This window comes from Ornithorhynchus anatinus, chromosome 4 (assembly GCF_004115215.2).
Source record: "Ornithorhynchus anatinus isolate Pmale09 chromosome 4, mOrnAna1.pri.v4, whole genome shotgun sequence".
Classification (NCBI taxonomy): Eukaryota; Metazoa; Chordata; class Mammalia; order Monotremata; family Ornithorhynchidae; genus Ornithorhynchus; species Ornithorhynchus anatinus.
In genome coordinates, this window is record NC_041731.1 from 58,380,129 (window position 1) to 58,393,542 (window position 13,414).

At 44.8% G+C, this 13,414-nt stretch overlaps 1 protein-coding gene and 1 long non-coding RNA gene across 6 annotated transcripts in view; one reads left to right on the top strand and one right to left on the bottom strand.

The window, feature by feature from the left end:
* LOC120638338 overlaps window positions 1-1,610 on the top strand; it is a 33,060-nt gene extending 31,450 nt beyond the window's left edge. For both annotated transcript variants that reach the window (XR_005659949.1, XR_005659950.1), the window contains exons 2-3: window positions 1,307-1,388; window positions 1,580-1,610. This is a non-coding gene — a long non-coding RNA (uncharacterized LOC120638338). The remainder of the gene's footprint in view (window positions 1-1,306; window positions 1,389-1,579) is intronic.
* The window catches only part of C4H8orf37 (chromosome 4 C8orf37 homolog), a 35,975-nt gene that overhangs the window by 5,321 nt on the left and 17,240 nt on the right, over window positions 1-13,414 (bottom strand). For 2 of the 4 annotated variants that reach the window (XM_029062400.2, XM_029062401.2), the window contains exons 5-6: window positions 13,036-13,131; window positions 4,617-7,024 (exon numbers count right to left, since the gene is read on the bottom strand). In XM_029062400.2, the coding sequence (XP_028918233.1) occupies window positions 6,865-7,024; window positions 13,036-13,131 (256 nt within the window). In that variant the 3' untranslated portion in view covers window positions 4,617-6,864. Of the gene's footprint in view, window positions 1-4,616; window positions 7,025-13,035; window positions 13,132-13,414 lie in introns of those variants that run through there. The other 2 variants (XR_005659948.1, XM_029062402.2) reach the window with 2 other exon arrangements.

A 13,414-nucleotide genomic window follows, 5' to 3' on the forward strand; every position in this document is an offset into this window, starting at 1 on the left:
GCTGTGAGGACTTTTTTCTAGTAAAGATCCAACTCAGGTATTCCAACAGTTTAGGCTAGATTTGAAATTGGCAGTATTCATTCATTCGATCTTATTTATTTAGAGCTTAATGTGTGCAGAGCACTGTACTAAGCGCTTGGGGGCCAATGCATCACCAGGTTTATTTATCAATTGACCTCACGTTCATTTGTCTAAAATAAGCTACTCAGAATGTGTTCGAGAGGGAGAAATCTAAACTAGGGAAATAGATTGTTTTTTCTCAGTGCAATTCTGTCTCCTATTACAAAATCACTATGTTTTACTGGGGAAAAAATGTTTCCAAGCACAGCTCTTAAATACAGCCATTACTCAACTTCGGCTCTGATGGTTTTTTTTTTTCCCTTTAATGGTATTTAAACAGATCATGTGCCAAGCACTGTTCTAAGCGTTGGGGTAGATACAAGGTTATCAGGCTGGACACAGTCCTTGTCCCACATGAGACTCAAAGTCTAGGAAGGAGAGAGTACAGATGAGGTAACTCGGCCCAGAGAAGTTAAGTGACTTGCCCAAGGTTACACAGCAAATGGCAGAGCCAGGATTAGAACCCAGGTCCTCAGACTCCCAGGCCTGTGCCCTTTCCATTAGGCCACACTGCTTCATAACTCTGTTGGGGTAAAAAAGGCTTTAGGATTGTGCATTCTATTATATCTTGTGTTATCTCTAGTTAGGGGCAAGGAGTATTTCTAGCATAACTAATGATATTTGAGTTCCATTTTGGAAACATTTCCTTCAAGTTATGAAGGATAAGATGATAAGAGGGCCTCACACTGACTTTCCAGATCCAGCTAGTGATTTCCTTAGTTGGGAAACTTGTCAGACCTCAACCCTCCCCAGTAGCCAATCTGCTTTTATGGATACATTACTCTTTTTAGGGCAGTTTCTTTGATACATTTACTGGAGGGAAGGGTAACTTCTATTTCTCTCCAGTCCTAAAGACTCGTTTGAACTTTTCTCTTCAAAAATCGTTACCGCTGCCCAAACCCTCATTAGATGAACTCCTTTCCCTTAGTTCCTCCACATCCGCTGGCATCATTCCTGAGCCTTAATTGTTCTGGGTCTCCCTTCAAACAAGGAGCTCTGGGTGTGCCTTTCGTTTTTATGCTACAGGAACTGTGAGAATGTGCACGATGAGTGGGAACAAGGAGATTTTTTTCACAGGTTCTGGGATTCCTCCTGAATGGAAAGAAAAAAATAGTCTAGGTGGTTTGCAGTTCACATACTATAGTGATGCTTCTTTCAACCCTTCACCATTGTGTTTTGAATTCAGGTAGGCTGGCAACGAGGGCATATCACTCCTGCTGAGACCACCGGAGACATCATGTGGCTACCATGGTTGGCATCACCATCAGGTTTGCTGTTTATTTGTTTTCAAAAACCCTTCCCTCTCAGCTTCTGGAGTAGGAGGAAACAATTTAAGTGTTTCCTAGGGGTTAAATACTCTACTAAGAACGGGGTAGGTACGAGATAATCAGGTTGAACACAGTCCCTGTCCCATGTGGGGCTGGCTCTCAGTCTGAGGCATTTAATCCCTATTTTACAGAGGAACGAAATGGAGGCACAGAGAAGTCACGACTTGCTCAAGATAGAACAGCAGACAAGTAGTGTGAGCCAAGGTGAGAATCCAGGTCCTCTGATTCCATGTTCTCCTCAGCAGGAAATGCTGCTTCCTCCAAAGACACCAAAGTAAGGGCAAGCTTGTTCCAAAATCAGAATTCTTGACTGTTATTATTATTGTTAATAATGATGATAGTACTGGTATTCGTTAAAGAGCCTCTATGTGCCAGACAGTCTAAAAGCGCTGGGTGGATACAGGCACATCAGGTTGGACACAGTCCCTGTCTTAATCTCCACTTTACAGAGGATGTAACTGAGGCCCAGAGAATTGAAGTGACTTATTCCAAGGTCACACAGCAAATAGAGCAGGGATTAGAACCCAGGTCTTCTGACTCTCAGACCCGTGCTCTATCCACTAGGCCATGCGGCTTCTCTTTTTACAGGTAATTAATGTTGGTATTTGTTAAGCACTTACTATGTGCAGAGCACTCTTCTAAGCGCTGGGGTAGACACAAGGGAATCAGGTTGTCCCACGTGGGGCTCACAGTCTTAATCCCCACGTTAAGTGACTGGCCCAAAGTCAAACAGCAGGCAAGGGACAGAACTCAGGTCCTCCGGTTCCCGGGCCCGTACTCTTTTGACAAGGTCACATTGTTTCTCACCTAATTTCACCTCTCCCATCCCCACGTGTAAGGATTAAACCCAGATGTGTAAGCAAGGGTAGAGAGGTCCTTCTAAACCAGAAGTATTTGTTTGTTAAGCACTTACTATGTGCAGAGCACTGTTCTAAGCGCTGGGGTAGACACAGGGGAATCAGGTTGTCCCACGTGGGGCTCACAGTCTTAATCCCCATTTTACAGATGAGGTAACTGAGGCACAGAAAAGTGAAGTGACTTGCCCACAGTCACACAGCTGGCAAGTGGCCGAGCGGGGATTCGAACCCATGACCTCTGACTCCAAAGCCCGTGCTCTTTCCACTGAACCACGCTGCTTCTCTGTCTCTGCAGTTAATTGTCCTGACTGTTGCTTGGAATAATTGTAAAAACTGCAGAGAACGTGAGCCCCATGTGGGATAGGGATTGTGTCCAACCGATTTGCTTGTATCCAGCCCAGCGCTTAGAAGAGTGCCTAGCACCTAGTAAACGCTTAAATACCACAGTTATTATTTTTTGCCATAGTCACTGTAAGATCATTGTGAACAGGGACTATGTCTGTTATATTGTACTCTCCCAAGTGCTCAGTACAGTGCTCTGCACAGAATAAGCACTCAATCGATACAACTGACTGTTGAATTGGCTTGATGACCACTATTGCTGTAGAAGTTCGTTTCTGTGAACGGAATTTTTCACGACTATTGTGCCTTTCCCCACCTTCACCCTGTGAGCTCAGAGCAGGCAAGGGCCCTGTATGTTTTCCCTTGTCATTTCTCCAGCTCCCAGACCAGTGCAGTGCAAAAATAGCTACAAGTATTGTCGAGACCCTCACAGAAAGGTGTCTTTGATCCTTAAAGATTAAGCTTTATATATTAAATGCTCCGGGGCCCCACGAAGTGGGCACTCAAAGGCTATTGCTACTGCAAAGCAGGTGGGGAGGTGCAAAACAGTCAGATCAGACCCAAGTGGTGTTGGACTGGGAGTCAGAGGATTTGGATTCTAATTCTGGCTCTGCCACCTGTCTGCCATGTTAACTTCAGCAAACCGCTTAACTTTTGTCCCTCAGTTTCCTCGTCTTTCATTCGGTCGGATTTGAGCGCTTACTGTGTGCAAAGCCATCTCTAATATGAGGATTAACTACCTATTCCCCCTCCTACTTAGACTGCGTCCAATCTGATGCTCTTTTATCTAGTACAGCACAAGTGCTTAAAACATTCTTATTATCAATCAATGGTATTTAGTGAGTCCTTAATGTATGCACAGTACTTGTATCGCACTTGGGAGAGTACAACAGAGGTGGGCAGATATGTTCTCTGCTCACAAGTGACTCACAATCTAGTGGGGGAGACAGACTATGGTATAGATAAATTACGGATATGTGTATTAAGTGCCGTGGGCCTGAGGGTGTATCAAGTGCCTAGGTGACACAGAAGGGAATGACTAATCTTAGAAGGAAGGAGAATAAGTCACTTATCCCCATTTGACGGATGGTGGAACGGAGGCACGGGGTGAAGTGATCCGCCCGAGGCCACACGGCAGGCAACGGCTACCCTGTGCCTGAGACGCGGCGTGGCCTGTTGGAAAGAGCGGGGGCCTTGGAATCAGAGGACCTGGGTTCTAATCCCACCTCTGCCAATTGCTGGCGGTATGACCTTGGGCAGATCTATGTGCCTCAGTTTCTTCAACTGTACAAGGAGGGTTCGATATCTGTTCTCTCTCCTATAATCGGTGAGCCCCTTGTGGGACGGGGACTGTGTCTCACCTAACTGATCTGTACCTACCCCAGCACTTAGAACAGTGGTTGACACATACTAAGTGCTTAACAAGTACCTAAAAATAAGAATAAACACCAACAACTCAGGTCTCTGTTCCTCCAGGCCCTGGCTCTTTCCACCAGGCTTCAGTTAGACATGATCTGCAATAAAAGTCCAGGATCGGGTTGGTGTGGGCCTAGATATTTTGGACGTTAAAAAAAAAAAAAAAGGGGCGGACTTTATGTCCTCCGAAAGTGGTCAATTTTTGCTTTGTACATAATAGCACTTTGCAATTAACCTACAGAATAATAACTGTAGTATTTAAGTGATTATTATATTCCAGGCACTGTACTAAGTGCTGGGGTAACAAGATAATCAGGTCCCACATGGGGCTCACAGACTAAGGAGGAGGGAGAACAGAATATTATCTTCAATAAAGAGTAAAGAAAATGTGAACAACCAACCAGTAATTATGACTCTGAGTGGAAGAGGTTAGTCTGTTGCTATTGCCCAGAATGAGAAATACATTGAAGACACAGATTAAAACATCTGCATTTTTTAAACAATTCATCTGAAAACAATCTACCCTTATATAAGAGAAATGATTATAATCTTCTCCATGTTATTAAAAATAATCATACTTTATTTGAATTATAATCTTTAACAGAATAAGATACATAAATACTCTTTGCTCTCAATTTAATATTTTAAATAGGGTAATACTAAAGTTTATAAGTTGATCCTCAGCTATTAAAATAACACCCCACTTTTTTTGCCTTAGTGATATCCTGTTTAAATGCTCTCTGTTCTAAGTATATATTTACCTAGCCATCTTAGTACACTGTGAACTGAAATTACACGCTAGTTAAACTATATGAATATCGACTGTCTTCACAGATACAACTATGAAAAAAATCTGGAGAGCTATTTGGGTCTCCTCAAAGTGTGGGAAATATTTTTTTACTAAAATTAATACGATGAATAGGAATTTTCTAGTTTCTAATGTAAATAAAATATGCCTGGGCAGCATATTAATACCCCGGTTAACACTTCTAGGCTTGAATGGATGGGGCTTGACTGATTCTCAGGATAGCTGGTTCTTCTTATATTATTGAAATTTAATAGAATACATTTATCATCATCTGTGTGTAGCCCACACACGAGATGCTGATAACTAGACTGAAAATTCTTTGAGGGTAGAATCACGTCCACTACCTTGACTGTACTCTGCCAAGTGTTTAATTCAGGGCTCTGCCACAGTAGGCAACCCGTAAATAATTCAATGGTGTTTATGGAGCACATACTGTGCGCAGAGCACCGAACAAAGCACTTGGGAGAGTACAATTCAAGAGTTGATAGATATGTTCTCTCCCCTGCCGGAGCTTAGAATTTATTGATGAAATGCATCTTTAATTAGGCAGGACACAAGAATGGAAGTTAAGGATTCATAAATTATAACCCATTGTGCCTTTTCAGCCATTTACATAACATCCCTACTACTAAGAGGCTTAAAGTAGTGGAAAAAGAGCCTCCTTACTGGTACTCCAGGGAATATGATAATTCCCATGCTCTCTTCCTTGGCATGGAGGAAGCAGGGAATTGAACGGTTGTGCCACCATTTCCTTGTTTTATTTTTGTTGAAGTGGTCACACTGAGGCTCCACTGTTGATCCTATTTTTCTTTTGGGCCCAAGAATGCATGCTTTCCTCCCTTACCTTCTCTAGGCAATGGCTGATTTTTTCATCCAGTAAAGGAGATAATCACAATTTGCTCTTTGTTCCAGGAGATGGGATCACTTGGGCAGAACATACATACCGTAAGGTTTTGGAGCCACGGCAAGTCCTCTCACTGTAACAGCACACCCAGCGGGTCACTGTTGCAAAAGGGGGATCGATTCCCTGAAGATGGGACATATTGAAAAAGTGTTGGTGACATACCTCGGCTTTTTCAGAGTCCTTCGGGCACCCCCAGACCTGGAAGAAGATGCGGTTTTGCCAGAGGTAATCATACTGAGTCCTAAAGTGCTCTCGGGTGTACGGTAACAAATCCTCACCACCTATCATCCCAGGTTGCAGCAGTTGGACATCTGCTCCAAAGAGAAAAATCACTACCATCCGCCGCCCAGCAGACCTCTTCCGGAAGCCCTTTAAGATGTCTGAGTGGAGTGGCGACACCATCAATAGCAGAATTGTTCGGCACATACGCGCGCTCGGCCAACAACCCGTCCACTGTTCAGAGTATCCGTACGAAGCCACCGCTTATCGTCTTGCCCCGATGGTATGGAGACGGAATCATTCCGTGCATCTTGGCGAGGTGTCGGCTGGAAGTTGATGCGGGCCCGATATTAGCCATATGGAACAAGTTTCGATAGAGTTGGGGTCTGCAACCTCTGCCCGCCTGACAGTTTCTCCCGTTAAAACGGCGACGGTGCAAACCGTGTTTCCCTAGAACCGGAGATGTTCGTTCACCTCTAATAGTGTCGCCAAGAGGTTTGCCGGTTTCTCCCGTTACAATGGTGACAGTCCTGATCCAAACCACGATCCGGCAAAAACCGTAGACGTTGGGTCCCCTGCTGTCGGTGTCGCCGAGGGTGAGGTCTGCCAGTTCGGTGAGGCCTGGCGGGATTCTGATGAGCAGGAGGGCACGCGTCGGGATCGTGGAGAAACCGAACTTGGGCTGAATTCAGTGACTACCTAGAAAAGAATGATTTACGGCGTTTGTCCTCCACAGTCCAACTACCCATCTGAACTGACATTAAAAATGTCAATCGTCTTCTGTCGGTTGGACGGGGTTCTATCCTGGGGCTAAATGCTTGTCCTCGGGTACAAGACATTTCAAAGCGTTAGCCAGCGCGTGAGAAGGCTTCATCCTTTATGTTGACCACACACCCAATGAAGCCGCTGGGCTGTTTGGAGATCAATAAGCTCTTCAACGGATCTCCAGCTGCACTGGCAGGCGTAGGCTCGGGTTCCCTTCTTCTTTACCAATCTGGCTTTTAATTTGCCGAGTTCTGGCATGTTATTCCTATTAATAAAGACAGGGAAATAAGTAGCACCGGCAATGTAGCATTGAAGAGCGTATACTCCATTGTTTATACATGCTGAGTATTTTATTTAAAGTACTAAATACATCTTGCCTACAGACTTTTCTTTTACTGATGTTGATTTTTTTTTTATCTTTTAACTGACTGCTCAATGAACCAAAGAAAGCACTGAGCAGACCACTGAGCAACCAGTTTGAAGAGAAAAATCAGGGTTATGGAATGGCTGCAATTTTTATTTATAATTCCACTGAATTGGATCCCGTGGGTAACTGCCATCAAAAATATATCCCAGAATGCAAATTTACCACCAGCAAGCAGTACAGGGAAAATGAATTATAACTAAGGTGGTTAATAGCCTCTGTCTCCACTTTCTCCCCTCCAAATCCCTCCTTGACTCTGCAGTATGGCTTCTACCCCTCTGGGTCACCGAATCAGTGGTATTTAGAGTGCTTACTTTGTGCACAGCACTCTACTAAGCAAGTGGGAGAATACAGTTGGTAGACATAATGCCTGCTCTCAAGGAACTTTCAGACTACCCACTGCTCTCTCCAAGGAAGTAAATTGCCTTTACTCTTTCCTGATCCTCCACAACCTCTAGATTGCCTTTAAAAACAAATATCATAACAGTATAATTATTATTTGCAAGGTGTAAAGTATTAAAGGTTGGAGTAGATAGGACACAGTCCTAGGCCCACACAGGGTTTACGCTCTAAGGAGGAGGGAAAACAGTGATCTTATTCCCATTTTTATATGTGATACTAACTGCCCTAGGTTTGGCTGATGCTGTCCTTTTCTGTTTCTCCCCTTACCTTTGCTTGTATCTGCTTGTAGTCACCCTAGTGAATGCTACAGTGCCTTGCACACGGTAAGCGCTTAATACCATAATTATTATTACCTTTCTGGCAGTTCCTTTCTGCTTTCCATCTGCGGGGTTGCCTCAGGGCTCAGTTCCATACTTATTCCCTTGGGGTGCTCATCTGTTCTCATGATTTCAACCTCTACGTAGATGACCCCCCACCCCCGATCCCTCTTCTCCTTCCAAAATCTTGCATCTTCACATGGATATCCCGCCGCCACTTCAAGCTCAACGCCGGGGGCGGCGGGGAGACAGGCGAGATGGAGGCCCAGCGAGGAGGTTAGCACCAGAGGAGCAGAGTGCGCGGGTCGGGACGTAGGAGGAGAGAAGGGAGGTGAGGTAAGAAGGGGTCGTACCCCATCTCGATTATTGCGTCTCTTCCCCCATCCTGTCCCTACTTAGCTGCTCCCTGCATCATTTTTGCACACATCTCCTTACTTGACCTCCAGTGACTGCCCATTCCTCTCCGTTATCAAGGAGGAACTCCCAACTGTTAGCTCTATGGTCCTCAACGGCCTCTTCAGCTATACCCAGAGCATATATTTTGCTCCTCTCAAGCCAACCTACTTACTGTGCCTTGTTCTTCCCTCCCTCTCCACCATCCTCGCTCCAGCCTGGAACTCCTACTCCCTTCACCTCAGGCAGACCCTGCTCGCTCCACCTTCAAAGCCCTCCTAAAATCATACCTCTAGGAGGTCTTCTCTGATTAACCGTTCTTTTCCCCACCCTCTTTCAGCCCTTGCATACATATACCCCCTCAGCTGCTTTTACATAGCTAGATTTAAATTTTAGTGCCTGCCTATCCTGCCGGATTGTTAACTCCTTGAGGGCAGGGAACATGTTTGCTAAGTCTGTTGTGCTCTCTCAAGGACTTGGTACAGTGCTCTGCTCAGAATAAGTGTTCACATATTATTAATTTCTACTACAAACAGGGGATGAGGAGACGGTGATCCTCTTCTTTCTGGTAGCAAGGATTCCTTTCTCCTTATCCCAATTGTCTCATCTTTAATTTCCCGCTAACCTAGATAGAGTGTGGGCGGCTGGGAAGTCGTCACCTCTAATGCCACCGAGGGTCACGAGGGAAAAGGGGAAAGCAGGGAGTTCTGAGCCAGCAGAGGAAACTGCACGAAGTGACCTAGGGATCAGAGACAGCTGAATTAGCACAGGGATTTCCCCAGACGTGCTGTTGCAATCTACATCCCACTCATCTCTAAAGGCTCAGGATGACCCATGCCAGCCCTATAAACTGTAAAGTTTTTTTTTCCTTTTTTATTGGGGGGGGAGTCTGGGGATGTAATTTGTTAAGCACTTACTATGGGCCAGGCACTGTACTAAGCACTGGGGCAGATACAAGCGAATCAGGTTGGACATAGTCCACATACCCATTTTACAGATGGGATCACTGAGGGTCAGAAGTCAAATGCCTTGCCCGAGGTCCCACTGCAGACAAGCGGTGGAGCCGGGATTAGAACCCAGGTCCTTCTCACTCCCGGGCACCTGCTCTGTCCACTAGGCCATGCTGCTTCTCAGGACGTTGTTCTGAGTTTCTAGAGTTCTGTTTTCCATACCTGATATAGCTCCTGCACCGAAGGCTACTGTTCCCACCCCGCTTAAAGAAAAATAGAACATGCACTACTACATCCAGTCAGTGTTTTCCCCTGTACCCTGAGTTAATCATCATAATAATTATGGTATTTAAGCACTTACTACGTGCCAGGCACTGTACTCAGCACTGGGGTGCATACAAGCAATTGAGTTGGACAGGGTCCCTCTCCCACAGAGGTCTTACAGGCTCATTCCCCGTTTTATAGATGAGATAACTGAGGCCCAGAGAAGCAAAGTGACTTGCCCAAAGTCATACAGCAGACACATGGCGGAGCTGGGATTAGAACCCGTGACCTTCGGACTCCCGGGCCCGTGCTCTATCCGCTACGCCATGTTGCTTTTCAGTTAAGAGGTCTCAATCCTAACTGTAGCCCTCTCAGTAAAGATCTGGCTTTTATAATCTAAAAGTAAGTAGTATCAACGGTCTCCGTAGGCATTTACGAAGCTTAATAAAGGTCTGGAAAGAAAGGGTAAGGGATAATTGTACTTTCACATGAAATCAAAATGAGGTAAATTTATCAACCGCCCCAAAGAGATTCTTTAACAGTGAAAATGAGAGAAATTTCATTCGTTCCAGGGATGCCAACTAGCAAATTTTCAAAAAAATAAGGAAAAGGAAAAGGACATTTTCTCCGCCTATCATTAATCTTACCATCGAAGTGTTATATGCAAGTTGCTATGTGCCCTCTGGTGGTTACTTGGACATCTTTTAGTTAGGAACAACTGCAGCCTGAACCATTTGCTGGCATTTCACGGTCCAACGTTTTCACCAGGATTCACATCTTTAGCACTTACCTGAAGCTCCACCGATCTGAGAAGTGGACATAATGGGAGTCCGTGAACAATTTAAATATCTCCGTGAACAATTTAAATATCTAGCATATGTCTATCTTTAAAATATTTTTCTCTATTTCTCCAGTTTAGTTCATTTAGTGTGCTTGGATCGAAACGGTTTGAATTTCACCTTGCAAGTTACTCGGTATCGATTCTCCACTTAAAAGACGGGAAAGTGAACCTAAGCTTGACCTAGGCCGCCTGTAAACAATACCCAAGGCCACTGCACTGATTATAAAATGCCCTGTAAAATGTACTCTGCAAAATAAATATAAAAAGTACTAAAGGCAGTTGGAAGGTAGAAATAAAACCTTCATTAATCAATTGTGTGGGGGCAAGTACTTTACTCATTATTAGCAAATGACACTATATAGTACAGCAAAAAAATTTAGGGAGTGTGCTAGAGAGGGGCACACCCATGCACTTCCAAATTATTGATTCTAGTGTTTAGAGTTATTCTCTGGTAGGGACTTTTGGAGAAGTACTTCAGATTACTAAGGGCCCATGTAACACACTGCAGCAAAATGGGCCCTAGGTTAAAACAGCATCACATGCCTATTAGTCGGAAAGTCAAACACTCCTCCAGAACAGCCCGATTTGTCATCGTCATTAGAGAGAAGCAGCATGGCCCTGGGAGTCAGAAGGACCTGGGTTCTAATCCTGGCTCTGCCACTTGTCTGCCGTGTGATCTTGGGCAAGTCACCTTAGTTCTCTATGCCTAAATTCCTTCATCTGTAAAATGAAATTTAGACTGTGAACCCTTTGGGCCAGGATCTGTGTCCCACCCCAATATCTTGTATCTCAGTGTTTAGAACAGTGCCTGTAAGCACTTAACCAATACCATAATTATTACTATTAACATCATCAACAATGGTATTTATTGAGTGCTTGCACTCTGCAGAGTACTGTACTAAGCGTTTGGGAGCGTACAATATAATCAAGTTGGCAGACATGCTCCCTGCCCATAATAAGCTTACAGTCTAGCAGGGAGAGAGACATTCATATAAATAACTTAAAATATATAATTTGAAAATACGTACAGAGACGCTGTGGAGTTGAGGGTGGGACAAATATCAAATACCCAAAAGACACAGATCCAAGGATATAGATGATGCAGAAGGGAGCGGGAACCAGGTAAAAGGCGGCTTAATCTGGGAAGGCCTTTTGTGGACAGTTTACCCTAATAATGCTTTGAGGAGGGTGGGGTCTGGAGTGAATGGAGGGGGAGGGAGTTCCAGGCTAGGGGGAGGATGGGGGAAAGGTGTCAGAGGCGAGATAGACGAGATCAGGGCACAGTGAGTAAGCTGGCATCAAAGGAGTGAAGTCTGCAGGCTGGGCTGTAGTCGAAGATAAGTGAGGGTAGGATGGGGCAAAGCCGACTGAGTGCTTTAAAGATGATGGTAAGGAGTCTCTCTTTGATATGGAGGTGCATGAGCAACCACTGGAGGTTCCCGAACAGTGGGGAGACATGGACTCAACGTTTTTACAGAAAAATGACCTGACGGCAGAGTGAGGTATGGACAGAAGTTGGGAGAGACAGGAGGCATGGAGACCAAAGAGGCAGATGCAGAAGTCAAGGCAGGATAAGATAAGTGCTCCGATCAGCACGGTAGCAGCTTGGATGGAGAGGAGAGGGCTCATCCGAAGCAGTGTTGTGGAGACGACAGAATTTGGTGACACTGAAAGAGACGTGACTCGAGGACAACGTCAAGGTTTGTGAGAGAGGAAGTATAGTGGTATTGTCTACAGTGATGGGAAAGACGGGGGAAGACAGGGTTTGGGTGAGAAGATGAGTTCCTGTTTTGCATATGTTTAGTTTGAGATGTCGGCAGGACACCCAGGTAGAGCTGTCCTGAAGGCAGGAGGAAATGCGAGACTGCAGAGGAGGAGAGAGGTCAGGGCTGGAGACGTAGATCTGGGAATCATCCGCAGAGAGATGGTAGTTGAAACCAGGGGAGCAAATGAGTTCCCCAAGGGCTTCCAAGTTCAAGGGAATCCTAGGACTAAGCTTTGAAGAACCGCCTTCCCCCCTTTCAGAGGATGGGAGGCAGAGGAGCCTGCTAAAGAAACTGAGAAGGAATGATCAGAGAGATAGGAAGAGAACCAGGAGAGGACCATGTCATTGAAGCCAAGTTTGGATAAAGTTTCTAGGAGACGGGGTGGTCTACAGTGTCGAGACAGCTGAGAGGTCTAGGAGGATTAGGAAAGAGTAGAGAACAGAAGATTTGGCAAGAAGGTCAGAGGGTTATTGTACAGAGGGCTGTACAGATTGGAGTGGATCAAGGATAGAATTGGAGGATGGGAAGTGGAGACGGTGTAAATAACCCTCTTGAGAAATCTGAAGAGGAATGATAGGGGAGGGAGGTGGGGCAATAACTGGAGGGTGCTATACTTCAAACCAAAGTAGCTAAATATGGACTGCAGTCCAGATCTGACCAAAGGACTCTTCCCAATCTGGGAGTGGATCTGGCTAGGTCAGAGAAGGTTAGGAGCTGTGGCAGGTGAAAGTGGATGGATTTCTGCATCTTAACCCCTCCTTCAATCATTCTGTAATAACGGAGAGAAATGTGGGGCCAACAGGAGCTTTGAAAACTCCATAAGTGGTCCACCAGCCTAAAGGACTGGCCATCTCTGTTTTAGGTACTAGAAAATTTGGCTTCAATATTAACTGTCTATATAGTACTATAAAAGACATACCTGAAAAATAGGTAATCACATGACTTATCCCACAGATAGTCGTCGAAACTTAACACACGGAAATCACATGCTGTACAGCGCAGCTGGTCACATGTTCTAGTCAAAGAAAAAACACCCAAAATTTCTGAAAGTGTGTTAAATGAAATACATAGTTCACCCACCTCTGACCCCACAGCACTTAATTACATCTTTAAATTATATATTACAAAATATGTATTCATATTAAAGTCTATCTCCCCCTCGAGACTGTATGCTCATTATGGGCAAGAAACACGTCTGCTAATTCTGTTGTATTGTACTCTCTCTCCCAAGCATTTAGTACAACACTCTTGCCCATAGTGAATGCTCAATAAACATGACTGATGTATTTACCCTCTCC